The 24,538-nt window shown below is 39.0% G+C and overlaps 1 protein-coding gene across 1 annotated transcript in view; it reads left to right on the top strand.

The window, feature by feature from the left end:
- LOC118585633 (serine/threonine-protein kinase TNNI3K) overlaps nt 1-24,538 on the top strand; it is a 269,798-nt gene that overhangs the window by 102,810 nt on the left and 142,450 nt on the right. The window contains exons 12-17 of the mRNA XM_036190397.1: nt 8,269-8,355; nt 8,879-8,935; nt 9,818-9,910; nt 10,000-10,057; nt 10,158-10,352; nt 11,039-11,143. Of these exons, the coding sequence (XP_036046290.1) occupies nt 8,269-8,355; nt 8,879-8,935; nt 9,818-9,910; nt 10,000-10,057; nt 10,158-10,352; nt 11,039-11,143 (595 nt within the window). The remainder of the gene's footprint in view (nt 1-8,268; nt 8,356-8,878; nt 8,936-9,817; nt 9,911-9,999; nt 10,058-10,157; nt 10,353-11,038; nt 11,144-24,538) is intronic.

Raw genomic sequence — 24,538 nt, 5'->3', positions numbered from 1 at the left:
GATCAAGCTATACAATTGTCTCTCATATGAAGAGGGCCTAGTCCAGTCCTGTGTTGTGTGGTATTGTGTTCCCCACAATATTGTGCACCCTAATAAACTTATCTGGGGTCAGAGAACAGACAGCCACTAGATACAGAGCCACAAATGGTGGCTAGAAAATGGGAAGAGTAAGCCATAGGAGAAGTTGGGTGGTGGTGGTGCACACCTTTAATCCCAGCACTTGGGAGGCAGACCTAGGAAGATCTCTGTGTGTTCAAGGATACAGCCAGCGTGGCGACACATGCCTTTAATCCCAGAAAACAAGCCTTTAATCCCAGGGAGTGATGGCAGAAAGAGAAAGACATATAAGGAATGGAGCCCAGAGCTAGTTAAGCATTTGGCTGGTTAAGCTTTTAGGCTTCTAGCAGTAGTTCAGCTGAGATGCATTCTGGATGAGGACTCAGAGGTATCCAGTCTGAGGAAACAAGACCAGCTGAGGAACTGGCGAGGTGAGGTGGCTTGTTCTGTGTCTCTGATCTTCCAGCATTCACCCCAATAACTGGCCTCGGGTTTGATTTTAATTATAAGAACCTTTAAGATTCATGCTACACTGTGTAGGCTCCACAGGTGTTGATCTAAATTTCATGAGTTCCCACTAGTTTGGTTTGGTTGTCTCTGTAGGTTTCCCTATCATGATCTTGATGTCCCTTGCTCATAGAATCCCTCTTCTCTCTCTTTGACTGGACTCTTAAGTGTTTCTCAGCCATTTGAGTTTCATCTATAGAGAATTATATGTTTAGAACTGTACCTGATTTTTAATTGATTTTTATATCTAGTTTATTGAGTTCTTTACATATTTTGGATATTAGTCCTGTATCATACATATAATTGATAAAAAAAAATCTTTTCCCATTCTATATGATGCCACTTTGTCCAAGAGATGGTGTCATTTACCTTACAGGAGCTTTTCAGTTTCATGTGATGCCATTTATTATTGTTGATCTTAGTGCCTGTGCTATTGGTGTTCTGTTCAGGAAGTTGTCTCCTGTACCAATGAATTCAAGGCTATTCCTCACTTTCTTTTTTATTACATTCAGTAGATCTGGCTTTATGTTGAGACCTTTGAGTCTCTTGGACTTGAGTTTTGTGCAGGGTGATAAGTATGGATATGTTTGTATTCTTCTACATGCAGACACTCAGTTTGAACAGCAGTGTCTGTTGAAGATGCTGTATTTTTTCCAGTGTTTACTTCTGGATTCTTCAAAAATCAGGTGTTCATATGTGTGTAGATTTATGTCTAGGTCCTCAATTTTATTCCATTGGACAGTGTATCTGTTTTTATGCCAATGCCATGCAAGTTTTATTGCTATAACAATGTAGTACAACTTGAAATTGGGAATAGTGAAACCTCTAAAAGTCCTTGTATTCTTCAAAATTGTTTAACTATTCTTGGTTTTTTTGTTTTTCCATATGAAATTGATAACTGTCCTATTAAGTCCATGAAAAACTGTACTGGAATTTTTATGAGGATTTCATTAGATCTATAGGTTGCTATTGGTAGGATGGCCATTTTTACTATGTTAATCCTATCAATATGCAAACAAGGGAGATCTATTATCTGCTACTTCTTCACTTTCTTTCTTCAAATACTTAAAGTTTGTTTTTAATTATATAAGTCTTTTGCTTTGTTGGTTAGAACTATCCCCAAGATGTCTTATATTATTTGAGGCTATTCTGAAAGGTGTTGTTTCCCTAATTTCTTTCTCAGTGTTTGTCATTTGTGTATAGGAGGGCTATTGTTTTTTGTGAGTTTTTTTAAATTTTTATTTTGTTTTGTTTTGTTTTTAGTTAATCTTGTATACAGACAGTTTTCTGAAAGTGTTTATCACCTGTAAGAGTTCTCTGGTGAAATTTCTAGGATCATTTATATATACTATCATATCATCTGAAAATAATACTTGACTTCTTGCTTCCTAATTCCCCTTCATACAGTTGTCTTATTGTGCTAGCTAAAACTTCAAGTACTATATTGAATAGATATGAAGAGAGTGGAAAACCTTGTCTTATTCCTGATTTTAGTAGACTTGCTTTGAGTTTCTCTCCATTAAATTTGATGTTGGCTTTCAGCTTGCTGTAAATAGCCTTTATTATATTTAGATATTTCCTTTGTATCCCTAATCTCTCCAGATATTTTATCATGAATGGGTATTGGATTTTAGACAAAGACCTTTTCTGCATTTAATAAGATGACCATGTATCTTTTTTTCTTTTAGTTTGTGTATACAGTAGATTACATTTACTGATTTTATACACTGAACCATACTTGCGTCTCTGGGATAATGCCTACTTAATTGTGGTGAATGATCCTTTTGATGTGTTCTTGGATTTGGTTTGTTAGTATTTTGCATAAAGATACAATTCATAAGGGAAACTGGTCTGTAATTATCTTTCTTTATGTAATGTTTATATGGCTTGGGTATTATTGTAACAGTGTCCTCATAAAATGTATTGGGCAATGTTCCTTCTATTCATGTTTTGTGGGATAATTTGAGGAGTATTGATGTTAACTCTTCTTTGAAAGTCTGGTAAAATTCTGCACTAAAACTATCTGGCCCTGGGGTTCTTTTGTTGGGAGTATTTTAATTACTGCTTCTATTTTACTGGGCACTACAGGTATATTTATATTGTCTATCTGGTCTTGATTTAACTCTGTTAGGGAGTACCTATTAAGAACATATCCATTTCTCTTATGTTTTTCAACTTGGTGATATACAGGTTTTTTAAATATGTCCTTACAATTCTCCAGATTTCCTCAGTGCCCATTGTTATGCCCCCTTTCATTTCTGACTTTGTTCATTTGGATTTTCTCTCTCTCTCTGCCTTTTAGTTAGTTTGTTAAAGGGTTTATCTTCTTGATTTTCTTAAAGACCAACTCTTTGTTTCATTGATTCTTAGTATAGATCTCTTAGTTTTGATTTTATTGGTTACAACCCTTAGTTTGGTTGTTTCTTGCTATCTACTCCTCTTAGGTGTGATTACTACTTGTTGTACTAGAGCTTTTCATTGCTAAGTTGCTAATATGAGATCTCTAATTCTAACTTTCTTAGTGCTATGAACTTTCTTATTAACACTGCTTTCATTGTGTCCCATAAGTTTTGGTATGTAGTGTATTCATTTTCATTGAGTTCTAGAAAGTCTTTAATTTCTTTCTTATTTCTGTCTTGACCCATTTTTCATACAGCATGAAGTTGTTCAGTGTCCATGAGTTTGTAAGCTTTCTGCTGTTTTTGTTGTTGATGACATCAGGTTTTAATCCATTGTGGTATAATGGGATAGAGGGAGTTATTTCAGTTTTCTTGTATCTGTTGATGCTGGCTTTGTGACCAAGTATGTGACCAATTTTGGAGAAAGTTCCATGAAGTGCAGAGTCAAAGGTAGATGCCTTTGTATTTGGGTGAAATGATCTTTAAATGCCTGTTAGATCATTTTGGTTTATAATATCTGTTAGCTTCAGTATTTCTGTCTAGTTTTTGTCTGGATAATCTGTCCACTGATGAGTGTGGGTTTGAAGTCTCCCATTATTAGTGTGTGGGGGTTGATACATGATTTAAGCTGCACTAGTGCTTATTTTCCAAACTTGGGTGCCCTTGTGTTTGGGGCAGAGATGTTAAGAATTTAAATGTCCTCTCAGTGGATTTTTCCTTTGATGAATATGCAGTGCCCCTCCCCATCTCTTTTGATTAGTTTTGGTTTGAAGTCTAATTTGTTAGATAGTAAAATGGCTACACCAGCTTGCATATTAGGTCCATTTTCTTGAGTATCTTTCTCACCCCTTCACCCCTTCTGAGATTATGTCTATTCTTGATTTAGAGGTATGTCTCTTGGATGCAGCAGAAAGATGGATCCTGTTTTCATATCCATTTTGTTAGTCTGTCTCTTTAAATTGGAGGAATAAAACCATATATATATTGAGAGATATGAATGACCAATGATCATTGAATTCTGTTGTTTTGGTGGTGGTGATGATAGTGATGGTGGTGGTAGTGGTGGTGGTGGTGGTGGTGTGTGTATGTGTGTGTTTCCCTTCTTTTGATTTTGCTGATTTTTTTTACCTTATCAAGGTCAAATTATATTTGATTATAAATAATTATAATTATTTATAATGATTTCATGTGTGTAGCTAACCTTCAGTTGGAGTTTTCTTTCTAGCACTTTTTTGTAGGGCTGGATATATAGATAGATATTGTTTTAATCTGAATTTATCATGAAATATCTTATTCTCTCCATCTATCATGATTGAAAGTTTTGCTGAATATGGTAGTCTGGGCTGGCATCTTTGGTATGGAGCAAATTTGTCCAGGCCCTCTGGATTGAGCATCTTCCTTGAGAAGTCTGGTGTTAATTCTGATAGGTCTGCATTTATGTGATACTTGGTCTTTTCTCTTGTTGCTTTTAATATTCTTACTCTTTATTCTGTATGTTTATTATTTCAATTATTATGTAGCAAGGGGTCTTTCTTTTCTGGTCCAATATGTTTGGTGTTCTGTGGTTCTTATATCTTTATAGGCATCTCCTTCTTTTGGCTAGGAAAATTTTTTGTCTATGATTTTGTTGAAAGCATTTTCTGATTCTTTGAGCTGAGTTTCTTCTCTTTCCTCTTAATAATAATTTGATTATTCTTAGATTTAGTCTTTTCATAGTGTCCCAGATTCCCTGGATGTTTTGTGTCATGAACCTTTTAGATTTCGCTTTTTCTTTAACTGATGTATCTACTTTTTCTATCATATCTTCTAGGCCAGAGATTCTCTCTTCCATCTCTTGTAATCTGCTGGTGAAGCTTGCCTCTGCAGTTCCAGTTTGAGTTACTAATTTTTCATTTCCCTAATTCCCTCAGTTTGGGTTTTCTTTATTGATCATATTTCTAATTTCAGGTCTCGAACTATTTTATATATTTCCTTACACTAGTTTGTTTTCCTGGATTTCTTATTTATTAGTTTCCCCTTTAAGGACTTCCATCATATCTTAAATGTTGCTTTAAGATATTTATCTTGTGCTTCAGCTATGGTGGAATATTCAGGGCCTGTTGTTGCAAAACACCTAGGTTCTAGTAGAGACATACTGTCCTTGCTGTTGTTGATAGTGGTTTTATGCTGGCTTCTCCACACCTGGCTTTGGAATGATTAAAGGTCTAAGTGCTAGTTTCTGGATTTGTCTTCATTGGGTGAGTGTCTTGTTGCTTGGTTTCTGTTTCTCCTCTGCATTCTGGAGAGGTGATAGCTATGTGTTGCCTGTTTTCCTGACCTGTTCAACTGGTGTGTTCACAGGGAGTGCATAATGGTGTTGGAGCCTGCGATACTGGGGTGGATTGGGAGAAGGAATGTTGGAGAAGAAGATATTTGTGATTCCTTGGGGATAAGGTTAGAGGGGAAAGGGAGTCCACAGGAGGTTTCTATCCACAGAGCTGAAGATGAGACTGGGGATATTGGATCTCAGGAGCAGCAGGAGTGGTGTGGGTCTAGTTTCCCTGGGAGGAGCAGCCCTTAGGTAGCAAGGGGTGCCTGCTGGAGTTGGGGTCTGGGATACAGTGATGAGTAGGGAAATGGAGGCTAGGTGGGGATGATCAGTAAGATCCAGAGGAGATGTAGGCAGGAGGGAGGGAAGGCTGCAGCAGGTGTTCTGTTGCAGTGATACAGATGAGACTGGGGTATTGGGGCTGGAGCAACAGAGAGACAGAAGGTCTGTGGGGAGCCTACCTGGTTTTCTGGCCAGTATGGCTTGTGTTTTAGCAAGGATGCCTGCTGGAGTTGGGGGTGGGGGTACAGTTGATGAGTGAGCATGGGGAGTTTGGGAGGGGGTCTGCAGGACTGGGACTAGACTGTAGGTTGGGTCTGAGGAGACAGAGAGACAGGAGAGGGTCTGTGGATGGCCTACTTGATTTTCTGACAGGCTGGTTGCTGTGGGATTTTCTGACAGGCTGGTTGCTTTCTGTATGCAGTGAATATGTGTTGCTACCATTAGTTAATAAAGAAGCCTATGGCAAGACAGGTTAGAGCCAGGCAGGAAATCCAGACAAAGATACATAGAGAAGAAAGATGAATCAGGGAAGATGCTGCAGGCTGCTGAGGGAAGAAGATGTAATGAAACACAGGTAAAGCCACAAGACACGTGGTAATACATAGATTAATATAAATGGATTAATTTAAGATGAAAGAGCTAGTTAGCAATAAGCCTGAGCCATAGACCAAACATTTTGTAATTAATAAAAGCCCCTGTGTGTTTAATTGGGACTGAGTGGGTGCAGGACACAGGAAAACTTCCTGCTACAGCTTGTCTTTTTTTTTTTTTTAATTTTAAATGAAGTAAGGCATATTCTTCCACAGGCACAGAACCATAGGAACTAGTAGCTCTAAAAATGGCCTACACTGATCCTGTCTTTGTAAGCTCTGCATTAGGTGGTCCACTAAGTGCAGGCCTCACATCAGCACCACCAAGTAGCTCATTAGGAAGCTACCAGTCATGTCCTACCACACAGCTTTCCACTCATAGTCTCTGGGGAATCTGTGCTCACTTCATGTTGTGTGTGACACATTCTGATAGCCTGGGAGGCCCTGTTCACCCATTGTTCTTGTCTCTCCTCACCTGCCTAGTTGTACCATCCTCATGCACTTCTGCTCTGCTTCACACATGCCTTCTTTAGTTGTGAACAGGTCATGGTCATGTCATGTTTGCTCCCAACTCAGAACTTTTATGTTATGTACTATCCCTTACTATTTGACTCTCACTAGAAATGTGCCTCTTGGCTAACATCATTCAGCCTCTGAGGTTTCTCTGATTCTTGTTACTCAAATCCAAGCAAACAAGTAATAATAAGTGGGCTTGTCCTCACCATTTCAACACAGCCTGTATCCGTGGTTTGGGAAAACAGAAAACTCATTATTTACAAACAGAGAACAAAAGGTAATTTTAAACAGTAGACCCTAGTTGTTAACATCTTGATAGCTAATATATACATTTGCTTACAATTTTCATTATTTGTATGCAGTATTGTTTGTTTCCTTAAGGAGTCTGGATCTAGAATATTACCTTCAGAAACAGTATTAGTACATGTGCTGACTTCTCCATTCTGTGTTCTTGCACATCCTTCACTATTCCTTGGGTTCTTTTAATAGGAAAACTTGGTAAGTGAGATCTACTGTGAGCACTCTACATGTAAACTGGTGTGTTCAGCCAATGCTAACTTTCAGGAATCTGTGATAGGAAAACATTTATGCTTTTCAGTTTCTAAAGTTGGCCATTTTTACAGTGGGTTCGATTGAATTTCACATGGCTCTGGGCAAGATCTCTAAGGTCGACTATTTTCCTCTTTTACAAATTAGCTGCAGTAGATTATTTTCATAGTGAAAGCATACAATAGTGTCAAGGTTTAATTCTATTGAAAATCAATGGTTTTCTCTGAAAAGCATTTAACATTTTTCATCTTTTGCAAGAGTAAGTGTTGGCACATTTAATAAGTCCAGAATTCTAGAAGTGGTGGCTTATAACTGAAATGTGTCCCTCAACCTTGTGACATTCCAGGACTGGTAACAAGGGTGAGGGAGAAGCTTTCCAACCCCTTACACCTTAGAGCCCTGGCATGCAGCTGGCAGCTTGGAGAGTAACGGCTTCCTGTATCTTAACGCATAGATGTGGTAGTGGCATTGTCCCTCTGTTCCCAGTTAGCATGTCACAAAGCCACGGTTGGATGGAAGACAGATAGAAAGATCCCAGGGAAAGCAGCCATTCCCAATGACAGATTCACCGTGAAAGAGGAACAAAGGTATCTGTGTGCAGCATGCTGTCTCCACCACAGAAGCCTTAGTGCTGTGTTACTGGCATTGCCGACCACGTGCCCAGTCACAGCCTGTGCCCTTTTCTTTCAGTTGCCCTGTGTGTCTTTCAGACATTCAATCATGTCCTGACCACATCCACTTACACCACATATGGTTACTTGGATGTTTTCATTCATCTCACAATTTCTATTAATTACTTGCTTGTAGTCCTCTTACAAATAGGAGCAGAGTCATGTGTCCATTGTATCACTGCTGCCCACATAAACTACCAGGAGACTCTCAGCAGGTTATTTTAAATTAATGAAGTATTAAATCCATATTGTAATATATTATCTCCTCAGGAGTAACCTATGTTACAAATGTTCTCCAGGTTTGTTTGTTTTTTTTTTGGGGGGGGGGCAGGGGTGTTGCTGAATAAGCCAAGACAAAAGTAAAGTTCATTCTTTTTTCTTTCATTAAGGACATGATGCCATTGTCACACTTCTGAAGCACTATAAGAGACCCCAGGATGAACTGCCATGTAATGAATATTCCCAACCTGGAGGAGGTACCCCTCTTTGCTAGTGTGTTTCATTGCTGTACAATATTGAATCCAATGGTAAACACGTGTTGCTGTTACTATCCCTGAGTGTTGAGGAAGGAAGATGCAGCTAAGTGATGAGACTTGTTTCTGGAAAGTTTATATCCAGGTGGTGAGACTACACAAAGAATAGCCACCACCACCAACTGTGGTTCCTTCAAGCTTAGCATTCCTTGGACTGAAAGGCATGCAGCTTGTGCAATGCTGGGGAGGCCTGGGGAAGCAGAGAACAGTCATTTCACACATCAACAATTTACTAAAATGAGAAAAGAGATACAAATTACATCTGCTGGAGTCTTCTAAAACAGAATTAGAAACGTTTTACTCAGACTCTAGACAACTGTGCACAGTGCAGCTTCCTATCCAGAAGGAGATTCAGACCTTAAGCTTGTTCACTTCAACTTCACTGTCTGCTTCAAATTTGTCATGCTGAACTTTATGGAGAAAGAAATGATGCTGCCTTCAACTCCACTGTATAATTTGATTCTAGATGGCTCCTATGTGTCTGTTCCATCCCCCCTGGGGAAGATCAAAAGCATGACAAAAGGTACTTATCAATAGGTGGCTGTTGTTTTGTTGCTGAGGGTCATTATTGTTTGTATGTGACGAGCACATGCTTTGTTTTGTTGTGAGTGATGACAACTTCACTAGTCTAAGCAATACTGGCTGCAGTCCACTCTCTTCTCATAATTAGTCTTGTCTTCATGCTCTTCAGTCAACGGTTATAAAGTACTATTCATATATTTATATTTTGAACAAAATATTAATTACAAATACTAGTATTTTAGAAGAATTGAAAATATATTTGCTTTAGAAAATAATCAGATTAATAAATTATTATTTTTTAAATATCTCAAAAAAGGGACACTCAGGTACTTTTTTTTGAAAGCATGCAGAATGTTGAAATTACCTTCACTAAACCAGGCAAGTATAAAACACAATTCCATGACAAATTAATATTTAACCACTTGGAATTTGTACTTTTCAAAGTCCTTTGTGGTGTGTGGTATTTCCTCAGATTGTTTCCCGTGTTTATTACCTACCATTGAATGGGTATCCCCTAAAGGCCCAGTTTATCAATAATAGATACTTGACTTCCTTATTGATGTAGGTTGAAGGGATTGGCTGGGTTTCTCAGGCTGTGAAGCAAGCCATATTGGAGAGTGGCTGTGTATCCAGCCCTGTTAGCTGAAGATCAGATGAGCAATAAGCTCAGCCTTGATCACAGAGATTGTCTGAGACAGAAGAAGGTGGTTCTGGTGATAGGAGGCCCTGGGAGCATGCATGCTTAGTTCTTAGCATCTCCAAGTGAGCTGGTGCAGTTGGGAGGAAGTGGTTGTGGAGAAGCACCTGTCGCCAAGCAAGCCCATTGTGTATTCACATCCACATGTGCACATCCCCCAAGTAAAAAGGCAATTACTGTTTGCAGAGAAAGCTGATGTCCTCCTCCTGAGGGCTGGATTGCCCTCCCGTTTCCATCTCCAGCTCTCTGAAATTGAGTTCCACGAGATTATCGGCTCAGGTAAGCTAAGAAACCAGAGCTCTGCTACAGCGTAACAATCTCTAACTCACTGTAGCGAACATTTACCAACTTCTCTTAAATAATTGTAGGTTCTTTTGGGAAAGTCTATAAAGGGCGATGCAGGAATAAAATAGTGGCGATCAAACGGTAAGCAAGTAGATGAAAGAAATCTGCCTCGTGGGCTGGGAAGGGCAGAGGCAGACTCCTGAAAAATGCTGTTGACAAGAACGTTTCTCCACTCTTCTAGATACCGAGCCAACACCTACTGCTCTAAGTCAGATGTGGATATGTTTTGCCGAGAGGTGTCCATCCTCTGCCAGCTCAACCACCCTTGTGTGGTTCAGTTTGTGGGAGCCTGCCTGGAGGACCCCAGCCAGTTTGCCATTGTCACTCAGTACATATCAGGAGGCTCTCTGTTCTCCCTCCTTCATGAACAGAAGAGGTATTGGCTCTGTCCGCACAAGAATCATCTTTGCCGTATTGCCTGGGCTGTCTGATCAGTGGTCTTTGGCCTTCTGACAGCTCTGAGTGTTAACATGTGTGGCATTTTAAACACAGCTGATGATTTATGAATAATTGTTATATTTCAAGAAATGAAATCAAGTAATTTCTCAACAGGAAGTCAAAGGTGACAGATTCAAGGAATTTAAGTTGCTAATGGAAGTTTATAAATAGACTGACCTTGACATACCAACAAAGTGGATGTATGGAAGCTCAGAATAAAATAACCATCCAGGGTCACAATACTTTTTCAGAGAAAGCCTTCAAAAAGAACGCTCTTGTCCATGTCTAACCCGAGTTCATGTTCTAGAGCTGTATTGATAGAAACTAGGAAGTGGTTTGCCTCAGTGGCTCCAGAACATTCCATTTGTGTCTTATTATCATGAATTTTTGTATGACACAAATAAATTAGAAAATCAAGAACCATATTTTTAAACAAATATCTGAAATGACAGTTCCCAACTGTGCAAGCCATTTGCCAGGCTGAATTTTTAGCTCCATCTTCAATGAATGAAAAACTAGATAGAGTTACAGAAAATAACAATCATGGGCTGTTTTCTTTCACAAGACATGCTGAGTGTTGGCTTCAACCAATTCATATCCATTCAATCTATTTTTCTATTCTAGAATTCTTGACCTGCAGTCTAAATTAATTATTGCTGTAGATGTTGCCAAGGGTATGGAGTACCTGCACAGCTTGACCCAACCAATCATCCACCGAGACCTGAACAGGTATTTGGCTTTCCTAAATGATGAACTCTGTGATTAACAAGGAGCCCAACATGACATGATAAGGACATGTTTTAGATTTATCTTAGGTTAGAGTTTTCTGCATACTCTCTGAAAGGGAATGGGTCACTGCCATTGTGTCCCAGAAATATAAAGCTGTATAACTGCTTTCTCAGGGACTGTCCTAATCTGTGGAATGTTCAGAAAGATGGCACTGTGCATAAGATGTGGGACATGATAATGTTTCCATCAAGGATAACTGTGCCTCACAAAAGATACTTTCTGGCCTTGCTGACAAAATACTTTAGGCTGCCAACCAGACAAAAACCCAGCACCCATGGTTATCTACAGCACTTGGAATTTGATAATGATAATTAAAAAATAAATTGCAGATTTATTTACTTAATGCACTATAATTTCTGCCATATTTTAGAATTTTATCATACTTATTGTAAAACAATACAGCATGTTATGCTGTCAGTAGCCTCATGTGCCTTGTATCAACTGCATCTCTTGGTTGTATCATCAGGCCACATGTATGGTCTAACCAACACCACCAAGATTTGTGCATGTCACACTGTGACAAAATGTCCTAAACACATTGACAGCAGTGCCTGCTGTCAGGTGGATATGTGACTGGAATTATCATGCTAGTGGTTGGGTCAGTGAGTAACCTCGGTGACTATAAAGGATGCCCCCCTGTCTCACAAAGCTGGGGATTAGAGGGTCTTAGCTGACATGCTCCTTGGTGCTGCCATTTTGTATTTTAGTGCTAGTAAATTCAGCCAAACCACAGCAGGATAGTTACATAGTTTTCATGCCAAATGCTTTCATGTTGAATTGAGCCTAAGACAAATATAAAATCAAAGTTATGCACAAAGCTGGGACCCCAAGAGGTTTCAGTGCTTTACTTAAACAGTGAAAACTTTCTCTGAATAAAGTCTTGGTACAAACCATGGCCAGTATACAAAATAGAGCAGTTTTGAGTGAAGGCTGATTGTTAAAGTGGAAAACTTCCTTCACTTACCCATTTTCCACTGCTGAGGAGTCAGACCCACAGCAATGTTGGTGGGAACCCCAGTCTGCTGTACAGACAAGTAGACAGTCACTGGTCTGTGCCATTCCAACAGCCCCCACTTCTTGACTGTGAGGAAGAGTCATATAAATCGTGGATATCATTAAAATTTTCAAATATTAAGAAATTGCTTTATTTAATCACTTGGTCAACAACTACATGGGTATGGGCTATGCTTACAGCCAGTTACATTTGGTGCATTTCCATGTAAAAAATGAAACTTACACACATCCTACTCTCAAACTTCCCAGGAGATTTCACATCAAAACAAAGATTAAAAAATACTTAGCCAAATATATTTTAAGCAAGTTAAATATATTTAACATCAAGCTCTAAAAATATAAGAATTGAAATTTTCTATAAAATTCAAGAAAGAATGTTAATCAGTTCAGAGGAGTTTAGAGCTAGCTCCATGGATGAAGTGACATATTAATCATTCCCTAGGGATGGATAAATTTGGAAGAGCATCCCAAGGGTAGGGAGAAACTTATCAAATAGAGATTGAAAGGTTAAACATATGTATAGGAACTATAAGGCACTCCGTTTTAATGTACAAGATAAAAAGGTGCACATGCGTGTGAACACTGGAAAAGAAGTAGAGAAAGGTAGAGCTAGAAATAAATCAGTGCATTTTGGACAAGGAAGGCTGGTTCAATGCTCTTCTGTGAGCAAGAAGGAGCCCTGAGGATGTTTCTGCTGCAATCACAGACCAGAGGTTTTGTTATGGAAAGACCAAACTGTCCGGTGGATTCTCTGCGAGGATCCAGTCAAGAACCTGATGAGATAGCTGCAGCAGTCTAGACAAGAAGTTAATTACAAACAGGGTAGCAGTGGTAGGAAGTGAAACAAAAGGAAAAGATAGGCGTGAAAAGCAAGAAAGAGAAAATGATCTGAGTGGAGTTGGTAGGTTCTAATGTTGGAAGTAAATAGTACGAGACTTATAGTTTCTTAGTTTTAAACTAGAAATCATGTCTTCACTGTTGGTTATTAGTTCTTTCCTTTGCCTTTTCAAACTTACTTATTCTTTGACCTTTAGTAACAATATTTAGGGAAATTATTTCAATGTGGAACTGATAGTTAATGAACTGGGGACTTTGGGCATGGAGGTTCTCACTGTCTGTTCCCATCATCTTGTGTGGAAGCAAAGCACAAGTGGCTGCTACCAATGTCCTCCAGCGTTCATTCCCAAAGTGTAGCATATTGCCGTGTAAGTTGTTAGCATCAGTTACTCATCAGGACCAAACATATAAATATTGATTAGATATGAAAATAAAACATTTATTAGATAACAAAAGCAAGCTTATTTTACCTTACTTTTCTGGACTATAATCTAACCATAGAGCTTAAATTTTCCAAAACTCTTCAAATTTTATGAAACATGCATAGGGACCTAACTATTGTATCTATTTTTCAGTCTTTTCTATCCATCTTCAACCAACAACAAGAAAACTTTCATATTTTATATTTATGTAGATATGACATTGTACATGACTCAAAGTCACATGCTTCATATACCATGGGGGCTTACTACAATTTATTTATATATACAATAAGTCATAAACTAAGGAAGCCACTAAGTCTCCACATTGAATAGGGCGTGACTGAGGATTGAAATGACTTGAAATCAGCTTTCAAGAGAATCCAAGCACACAAAAGATCCAAGTGTAGTAAAAAGCTTGCTTAGGATGCAATGCTGGAAAAATAGGCCTGGATCTTTTCTAAGGATACACACTTTGCAATTCCTCTGTATTCAAAAGTCTACCTAGAACAGGCAGAGACGCTCAGATGCCAGCTTGCCTTTGGATTGATGTGATTGTTGATTGCTTATGGTTTTATCTCCCTAACTGCTCCATACATCAGAGGGCTTCAGGGTCAGAGAGGCTGCTCTCTGTCCTCTGACCTGCTGAGATCAGAGCCTTGTATTCATATGTGGAGATTTCTCAATCAATGTATATTTAGATAAATTCTTGGAACATTAGGGATGACACTGTAGTAATAAAAAAAAGTTTTTTTAAAAAGTGGAGGGGCTTAATTTATATACTTATGCCTATTTCCCAATAGAGTTTTGAGGAAACACTCAATGGCTTTCCTAATTATAAAGGAAGTGGCTGTAGGAGATGGCTGACCAACCTGCAGAAAGGGGACACTTCTGTATTGAGGATGAAGGTTGTTAGTTCAGCAAAAGAAAATAGAAAACTACTTTTCTCGTAGCAAAAAAAGATCTCTCTGCGGCTTTTTATTATATCCCTAACATTAATTTCAGTCTTCAATATATACTAAAGGGAAGGTTCAAGGGATAAATTAAACACAAGAATGAGGGAGGGGTGAGCTGCCATGTTTTTAATACCTGCAGTGAACAGGAGAGCTCTGCTTAAGAGGTGGCTGTGCTCTCCGGGGTCTGTAGTGTTGCATATCCCCATTGTATAGACAATGAGCTGAGGAAAGAGACCAATCTAGACTCACTTCTTAGAACAATCCTCACTCTACACTGTAATGGAACATAGAGTCTTTTCAGAAGACAGAGAGAGAACAGTTGGTAGTGATGGTATTTGTCATGATTAACTTTAATTATCAAATGGCATCACTTAAAATCAGCTGAGGAGATGTCTATGTTCTTTGGCCTGTGGGGTATATCTCTGGGAATTGTTTTAGTAAACTCATATTGAAGATGCAGCCCTCTATGAGCGGTCCATATAGTTTAAATATTTTTAAACTATTCACAGTTTTATTCAGGAGTGCTCTGATTTCTTAAGGATCAACTTAAACCTTAACCCAATTTACATATTCATTTCATGAAGTTGGTTCTTAAGGTCACAGTTACAGCTAAGGGCTTTAAAACTTTGTGCTTGTCTGTTCTCTTGGACAAGCATATTTCCAAACTGTTAGAAAATGGTGACACCATTGCAAATAGATGTGGATTAAATGGGTGGTCTTCTCTCCAGATAAGTCTACTTTATCATTTCACAGCACCATAGGAACTAAATAGTGGCACCTGCTTCACAGTGGCCGTATGAATGTGTGTGTGTGTGTGTGTGTGTGTGTGTGTGTGTGTGTGTGTGTGTATTTTGTATACTACTAAGCACACAGATATGCATCCTGTTCTTATAACCTCATTTATTCCCTTATATAGGAAGGGGCTTATAAAAGCACTCCATTAAGCTGGATATGGAGGTAAATACCTGTAATCTCAGATCCTAGGAGGTAGCTGTTGGATTATGTTAAGAGGTCTGGGCTGTATAGTTTGAGACCAGATTTGGCTGCATATTGAGAGCCTGTCTCAACTGAAACAAAATGAAACAAAACAGAAACCTCCACATCATGTTTAACAAATATTTCTTTTTATAGAGTAAAACCAAATTGTCTTCAGCGTAATTCTGAGGACTCTGCTGGCATTTTGAGAACCATCTTATTCCAGTAAATATAAAGGAAAAAATTACAGATAATTTAAAAACAGAAAACTTTTTGGTGATGAGTGACAGGTCATTTAAAAAGACAAGCCTGGTAAGGGCTAAATGGATTTTAATTTTGAAGATGACATTTAAATAAGTTTGTGAAGATTTTAGGAAATAACAAAGAAAAAAAGGAGAAAAATTTAATAGTTGTTTTTAACTTGACATGTGCATTTGCCTTTCAATTGAATACAAAATACAAAACTGCAATTAAAACACTCAACAGTCAAACAAAGTAATTTATGGTTTTTCTGGTTATCCATCAGGCATGGTCCCTGTTTGCAGGGATGGAGTCTGATGACTGTCCATTATAATATGTGGTGATACAGAAGGATATTAGCATTTGTGGACAATGCTGTCTTGAGAATTCTAATGCCCAAATACAGACCAAAGAAATGATCCAGCTGCAGGTATCTGAAGTCCACAGGACCCTGTGAACACTTATAAAGCTGCTGGCAGCTCTGGCTTCATAGATATCTAGTTTAAATCCATCACCACAAGAAGGTCTTTGAGATTTTCCAAGCAATGTCTTTTTCTAATTCTTTCCACTTTTGAACTGCATATCAAATGTTTCTTGAATGTTTGAGATTATCTAGAGCTTCTGCTATGCTATGGTTGTGTGTGAAAATGATAGACACTAGGACTTTTCTAGCAGAGTTTAGAACATAAAGGAATATATCCCAAACTTTTGAGTATCATATGGAGTCCCATACTTTAGGACAGACTTGGAGATTTCAATCATAGAAGGGCTGATTCTGAATGCCTCAGGTTGAGCTTGAGGGTAAGATGAATTGTTAAACAGTCTTATTAATAATAATAATAATAATAATAATAATAACAATAAACAATGCAGAGCCAGATATTGAGGTGGCAACTGAGAGATCAGAGAAGCAGAAAGAAGCCAGCCATGTTCTCACTGCTCAAAAATCCTCAGCCCAAGAGAGAGCCACTTCCTGTATCCCCACGCCTATATCCTTTCTGTGCCCTGCCATCCCACTTCTTCTCTCTACCCAGCTACATCACTTCCTCTTTCTGCCCAGCTCTGTCACTTCCTGTCTGTCTGTACAGACCTCCAGACCATTATGGTTAACTAGTGCTGGGAATAAAGGTGTGTACTACCATGCCTGGCTCTGTTCCCAGTGTGGCCTTGAACTCACAGAGATCAGGATGAATCTCTGCCTCCCGGATGCTAGGATTAAAGATGTGTGCTACCATTGCCTGACTTCTATGTTTAATACAGTGACTGGATTTTTCCTTTGATCTCCAAATAAGCTTTATTTATTAGAGCACAAATAAAATATCACCACATTTGAGGCTGTGCAGATTTGAACAAGACTGTGACTCATTTCCATGATCACACAACCACTGTGATATGGGGCTTTGAAAATTATTATACTAAATAAAATATGGTTATTTGTTCATCCCATCAAGGAATAATGCAGAAGTCAGAGATGTGTAAATCCTTGGTACATGTGCCAGAGAGTAAGTGCCAAGACTCATCAGTTTCTAAAGGTTCATAGCCTATATTATGGATGCTGAGGTACAGTCCCTGAGTGACAGTAGAAATTTCCAAAGAATACATATTCTTGAAAAGCAGCCAAAACAGAGGAAATGCTTCCATATTAGACATAATTCATGGATATATTCAGGGTCACAGACTACAGAAGAGTGCAGAATTTTATGATGACTGAATATATCTATGCATAGGACAGAAGTGTTTCAGGCTTCTGATGTTCCAGAGCTTGGAGCCATAGCTGAGAGTTTGCCAGTTTAGGAGTCTTTGCTTGGAAACCCAAGCACAAAAGTGCCCAAACTACCTTCCTTGAGAGTCACTGGGTCCAAGGCTTAGTGATTTTGGAGTATTTGGGATTTCAGATTTCTGGCTTGGGGATGCTCAATATGCAGTGGATTCATATATATAAAGACCCATATATGTATACATATGTGTTATATATCAATTAACAGTAAACATATATAGTCCTGTTTGCTGTGATGATTCCAGTGCTTAGTAACTGTGGTTTTGCATTTTCCTGTAAATGTCGTATCATTTGTCTTAATGACTGAACAAAATTCCATTGCATATAGGTAACATACTTTTATTACTCATCTTCTAATTCAAATATTAGTTAGATTTGAAACATAGAAATGCCTTTGGGAAAGTGGGGACATATGTTCCTGCACCAGAACATGGTCCAAGTAGCAAAGCATGTGACTGGCTGAGTGCCAGAACATGAGTTGGGTTGTTCAGTCTAAAAGACTCAGTCACACATCCATGCAGCCCACATTAGACAAAGTATACACACACTCTTCATCTTTAAGAGAGGAAGTTGAAACACAGGCTATGACTGCAGCATTTAGAGAGCCTCACTGTGTCACGCAGTAGAAGGGTACCTCAGCCACTCTGCACAAGTCACTCTCTCTTCTGTGTGAACTCGCTCATATTTCAATGTCTGGCCTCCACTCCAACACACACTTCTGACTTTGGAAACCTATGGATTTGTTCTCAGCTCCCAGAACTTGCAGAAGAAACCATGATTTTCCTATGATTCTGCATTCCCTGCCCATTACCTAAACAGAGCTTCTCCACCTGCCTCATCCTGACTTTATGTGGATGTCCCAGCCCCACCACAGTCCTCACTGCCCAGAACCAGAGGCCGGTTATGTCACAAGTACCCTCAACACATTGCATAGGCTTAAGCTTCCACAACTAGGAGCAACTTTGCAACCTGATTCCCTGCACTGTCATCATGCCATAAGGCCTGAATTGTTAGCTCTCTGTGCATCTACAGAAATAGCTGAAATGTCCTCTGAGGGCCACTTAAATTCCTTCCTTTCTTACCTGCCCCCATTAGAATGATTCATTTAATTTTGACTGCGCTCACTGGTTCTAAAAATAGTTCTCTTATGCAACACCTCATTAAGTACCTTCCCTTCAACACTAAACACCTTTAAATCTGAGGGGTCATCTTGATGTCAGTGTTCATCCTCTGTCCCACTGGTGTGGTGTTGTCAGATCTGCCCCAGTGGATCTCTTGGGTAAGTGACATCAGAACCTTAGTTCATCTGCCCCACTTAGATCCTCACTCCCGCACTCAAAGGTAGGTTTTAAGCCACATGTGAGATTATTGTGTCTTTCATAGAGCACTGAAACTTCTGAGCAGGAATTCTGTGATGCAAAAATCCACATTGTGTTTGACAGAAATTTCAGTGTTTTTTTTCTAAGTAGTTTGTTTTGCTCCTTTTCCTGAACACAACACAGCCATACCCCCAGGGACTTCCAGGCCAGGGTGTAGGGTACTTTCCCTTCTTGGAACCTCCTCTCCTTCCCTCACTGAAGAGCCAAGTGTGGAGGAGTGGAAAGGGTGCCTCTCTCTGGCATGCTTCCCTGAGGCTGCTGCTGAGCTCACTGACCTGCAGTTTTCTACTCTTGCTTGCTTCCTATTTGGCTGTCTTCCACTCTCCAGAGACCCAGCCTGTACAAAGGCTTTTGAAAATGTCAACAAAAGCTTCTCTCTGTCTGGCCTCATTTCTCTCTGCTCTTGTTTCTTAGGAGACTCGGCAGATGCCTCCTTGGTGCCTTGTCGATTTCCCGGGCAGCTAACCTTTCAGTAATGATATTAATGCTGCCTCTGGCATCTCTGCCTTTCCCACTTCATCATTTTCAACCTGCACACACTGAAATGCATTAATGTTGGATTCTGAAGATGCTAAAGTCTCAGCACAATGTGTGAAAGGACCCAGTCAGAATTAATAGTTAAAAGCAGGCATTATGCTTGATAATGGAGTAATTCTTTCCTACTGATCACATTTCCAGTAGCTAGTATAGCATGAATTTGACACAGTGAGACAGACAGACATCAGTCAGTGAATGTGTAAATAATCTCACCTTCTCTAACCTGTGTCAATGAAAATTTCCTTAACAGAACTTTCAGGTAACAATTATATGATCTTGGATTTAAGTGAAAGAATATATTAGCAATTATTATCATCTTTCTGAAAGAATATTTTACTATTTAATAAGGTTTTTTAATTATTACACTTTAATTTTGCATGAGAGCTGTGCACATGATGCAATGCATATGTAGATATCAGAGTACAAGTTTCAGGAATCAGTTCTCTTTCCACCATGTGTACCCTGAGATGACACTCGGGTTGTTAACCTTGGTGGCAGGTACGTGAACCTACTGAGCCATCTCTGGTACTACTTAGTACTCTTCAGGGTGGAGTGTGCTTCTGGTTGTTTGTCTCCTTTCTGATTGTATGGCTATGGTTTTGCTTATCATATTGAAGATGGATAACTCTCTGTAGGGTTGTGGGGAACATGTGGACTGCATATGGATCTTTTCTGTGAAGAATGGGAAAAGGGCCCAGATCACATTCCTTCTTCCATAGAACCCTTCAGTTGAGCTTTCCAGTATGGATTACATTGACAATCCAGTTATATAGACTAGTAGCTGGGGCAGAATTTGAGTTATATGTGTCTAGGGTCCTCCTCAGTGACTTTCCACAGAGCTCATTCACACAATGGTGATGCCTACCTTTTCCTTACTCAGCAGCTGGGTAACAAATTTCACGGTGAATAAGAGTCATCAGAAGTACATTCTGGAAGTCAACAAGACTAAGCTGTGTTGTTTTGGAGACTGTGTGGGACATCAGCATTGATATACAGCTTTTTTTCCCAGGGGCCAACCAGCTCACTTAACATTACAGTTCAGTGAACGTCCAAATTAATGTGAAGAAGGCTATTCTGCCCTTCATTTAATAGTGACAGGAAAGAAGAATTCCACCCAGTCCCAGCTTCCTGATTCCCGAGAGACAACTAGCTTTCTCACTCCTCCTATTGGTTCATCTTTGTTACATCACTTAACTAGCTAGGTCTCTCCTCCCATTGGTTCATTTTTGCTACATCATGTGACAAGCTTTCTCACTCCTCCAATTGGTTCACCCTTGTTGCATCACGTGACTCACTTCACTTTTCTCTCTCCAATTCAAGTTCTTCATGAACAAAACAGAGACAGTGTAGGCTATGTGTATCCCTGTTCACAGAAACACCCTTGGGGTGAGTGGTAGAGTCGGGTCATAAATACATTAGAGAACGTTTCCAGAAAAGAAGTTTGCTTTTAATCATCAAATCAGAAAGCATTCATCTTAAAAGGATGAGACAGTTTCTTGTAGAACCAAAATATGAGTGGCCATGGCCTAGAAATACAGATTTAAAGCTCCCAAATTCTAATTTCTGAGATGATAACAGATTCATGACATTTTTATAGTAACAAGGTAAAGTCATAAATCAAGATATTTTTAAGTCATTGGTGGAAACAGCAATTCAACTACGTACAGCCAAAGGGGTAAGTCTCTGCCATCAGCCTTGGGTGTTAAGACATCATGGCTTCCAGTTAGTAGAAGCTAGAGTTCTGCTTCGATCTTCCTGAATAAATTTTTCCTTATAGTCATGAGTTACACAAAGGAATGGGCAATGCATATCTGTTCAGGCATGTGTGCTAGCTCCAGATAGTCTGGCTGTACCTACAACACAGCAGCTCTGCACAATCACAGCAGATCAAATCAACCAGACAGCCTGGGAGGTGTTACACAGGTAAGGCTCCTCCATTCCACCTGACACAGGGATGTCCGTCCGTTTATGTTCTGTTCATTGCAAGCAGATGGAGAGTCTCTCAGTATGGCTGGTTATTTGTAGAACACCTGGGGTCACCTTCATGCTGAAGGTGGAAGGTGTTGAGGTGACCAGACAGTTCAGGGACATCACACTCCTTTTTTAAAAGGTTTATTGTTACCTGCAGCAGCTGGGGAGAAGATCGGGGCAGCCTCACATAGTGCTCACAGCTCTTGAATGCTGCAGTGGCAGTCTTCGTATCAATTATATTTAACACTTTTCCATGAAGAACTGTACTCTCAGTCACTAGACCCTCCTCATATAAGGGCTTTGAAACCCTACAGAAGTTGGTGAAAGGCACCCAGTGCTATGGATGAAACAGCCAGGACTCTGATGAAGTTGGCCTTCTCTACAATGGGGAAGGAAATACTATGTCTGAATTCTTAGAGTAACAGCTTGCTTTCATTAGTCCATTCAGAGCAAAGGGTCAGGGTTCTTGGGTGACCCCTTTCTTTGAGATTGGAGCACATTTTAATAGACTTCTACTGTGTGCGGTCTCAGGAAGGCTTGTCCTCCAGAGGCCTTCCGACCCAACAGGGCTTTTGAAGGAAACTAATGATCACAGACATCTTCTAATTCTTCCACTTTCTTTAATTTCTTTTTTCTCATTTCACATAAAGAATAAGAAAGATACACTGATCTTCCTGTTGGATGTGGGTGGCCTTGCAGGCAAACATTTCCCACTGAACTCTTATTAACCTTGACAAAGTTCCTTTTGTATTCTAAATATGAAGCTAATGAGCTGTTAATTAGAAAACTTCTCTCACTCTGGAGCAGCAGGGAGACAAACTAAGAATTTCCTTGTGGCCTCAATTTTTGTCTTTTTTGCTTGGCTACATCTCTAGAATCCATCTGAAAACATACCTGGCATAGATCTTACCCTGGGCTGTTTGTTCCTGACTGATTCTGGTGTACCCCTAGTGCCTCCTCTAGGAATCCCACCCCAATGGTGTATATCCCTCATGCTGATGTGAATCTTGGGTTAACACATCCCAGTTAAAGTCACTCTGGACACCAGCATATTGCCTACTGGACAGGAGATTCTCTGTTAGGCCAGGCACTGTGTATGTTATACTGTTCTATCCTGAGTACCTTAGTAGGCATTCAGTTAATACTTGTCAAATGCAGTAAGGAATTAATTATAAAGACTCAAGGGTCATAGAGTAATATCCACTAATGTGGCTGTGCCCCAACTGTCAAATTCAGTGTTTCTCATGTCCTATCTAGTTAAGTGTTCCTAACTTTGAGGGTGCTTTTAAGCAGGAAATGGATGGAAGACTTAAGGAGATTTGCAGAATGACTAAGGCAATAAAGCTTGTAATGGGCTAAATTTGTTACCCATGCTGTATAGTTATACAGTCCAAAACATAGGTATAGATTGATACTAGTCCCAGTTAACCAGAACAACCATGACAGAATAACAATACAATGTACATACAGTGCGCCCCACTGTATGGGCCTCACATTGCAGAATTCGCAACAATCACGAGAAAGTAATTCTCACTCAATGTAAATGTGGTATTTCATGATATGAAAGTCATTCTTTTGCTTAATTACTATTGGTATTGTATAAATCACTAGACTAGATATTTTGTGTTAAGGATAACTATATACCTATTAGTCACTAAACTACCCTCCATAAAAACTAAGGTTGAATAAAACAAACACCCAACAGTGAGAAACAAAGGAAGAGTGATTAGTAGTTCCACTGATCTGATTTCCTAATTTTCTCAGGTGAAAGTTAGTCAAACAAACTTATTGTATAGTGTGGATATGGCTCAAGGCTATCTGTTAATTCATAAGCCAAAAGCAAGACCTTGAAACCCTAGTGATTTCCAGTCAATGCTGACCATGTACGCTTGAGCCAACACTTGCTTTTTCTAAGTCAATTGATTTTTCTTCTCATAGGCAACATACTTATTTTCTAACCTGCAGCATTTCTATGCCTGACTGGAATATTTTTGCATGTGATTAATGTTTTCATTTGACTTTCAATGAGGTCTCAAAACAGTTTGGCTTGTCACAGTCAAATTATTTAAATATTCCTGTGAAAAGAGTGTGGGAACCCAAATCAGGTTCGTGTGAACCTGCAGAAACAGTAGCAATGCTTCCCCCACTTGTTACGTTTTTACCTCTATTTTAATCAGTTCAGAATGTGTCTTATGATGATGCTTGGTTGCTTGAGCAAAGGGATTATTGAATGTTTTTAATGGAAAAGTTTTAATTATTTTTACTATGAAGTGACTCTTAAAGAAGCATTTTTGTGTCCTTATAAAATATGCCTGTGGTTTCAACAACACACATGTATGATGCCTTCTAAGCACAGATAAAAGTATTCATTTTCTCAGTCACTCTTCACTCTTACAAATTGACCAGAATTATCTAAATTATATATTCAAGTGTGGCCACAATTCTCTGACTAAATGTTACTTTAGACATGTGAAACAAAAATTGCCTAGAATAAGATACATAATGCATATATGCATACATATATATATAGAGAGAGATACAGATACATTTACACATGTGTACACATATACAAATATACATATGCACATGTATATGCTCATATACGCACACACATGTGCATATATGTGTTCATGTATGTGTGTTATAGTCTTGGAGAATCAACCCTAGATAGCATATGATAAGCAAGCACTCAGACACTATGCTGCATGCACAGTAACAGCCTCAGTGCTTTTTGAGAAGCTGCTGATTAACCTATAGTAGACAAGATTAATGGTTTGCTGGGACTGAAGGCTGAGAGCTGGATGAGTTGCTAGAGGGTCAAGGAATATTTCTGGGCTGGAAATGGTGCCATCTGTCTTGAGACCATAATTTTAATAGTTTCACAAGATTATATATCTGCTTAAATTCATTAAATTACAGCCTTTAAATAGATGGAGTTCCTCCTTCTAACATGAGTAAAAGATTAATTATCTAATGTAGAATACAGAATACAAACTCTCTAAAAGGAGATATGCAAAGTTATAGGAATTAGAACTGTTCCAGTTGTGAACAAAACATATATGACCTATTCATAACCTTAAGGAAGAGGAAGAGTCATTTGATAATCTCACTTTGTATATTAAAGCAAATTCCAGCTAAAGAATGGTGAACATAGATAATTGGAGAACCAAAAGTTTTCTCAAAGGCCATCAATGAATTTATACACATGTCACACACTCAGGTAGATGTCT

Source organism: Onychomys torridus, chromosome 6 (genome assembly GCF_903995425.1).
Source record: "Onychomys torridus chromosome 6, mOncTor1.1, whole genome shotgun sequence".
Taxonomy (NCBI): domain Eukaryota; kingdom Metazoa; phylum Chordata; class Mammalia; order Rodentia; family Cricetidae; genus Onychomys; species Onychomys torridus.
The sequence above is the reverse complement of the archived record's forward strand: the minus strand, read 5'-3'. Positions and strand labels throughout refer to the sequence as shown.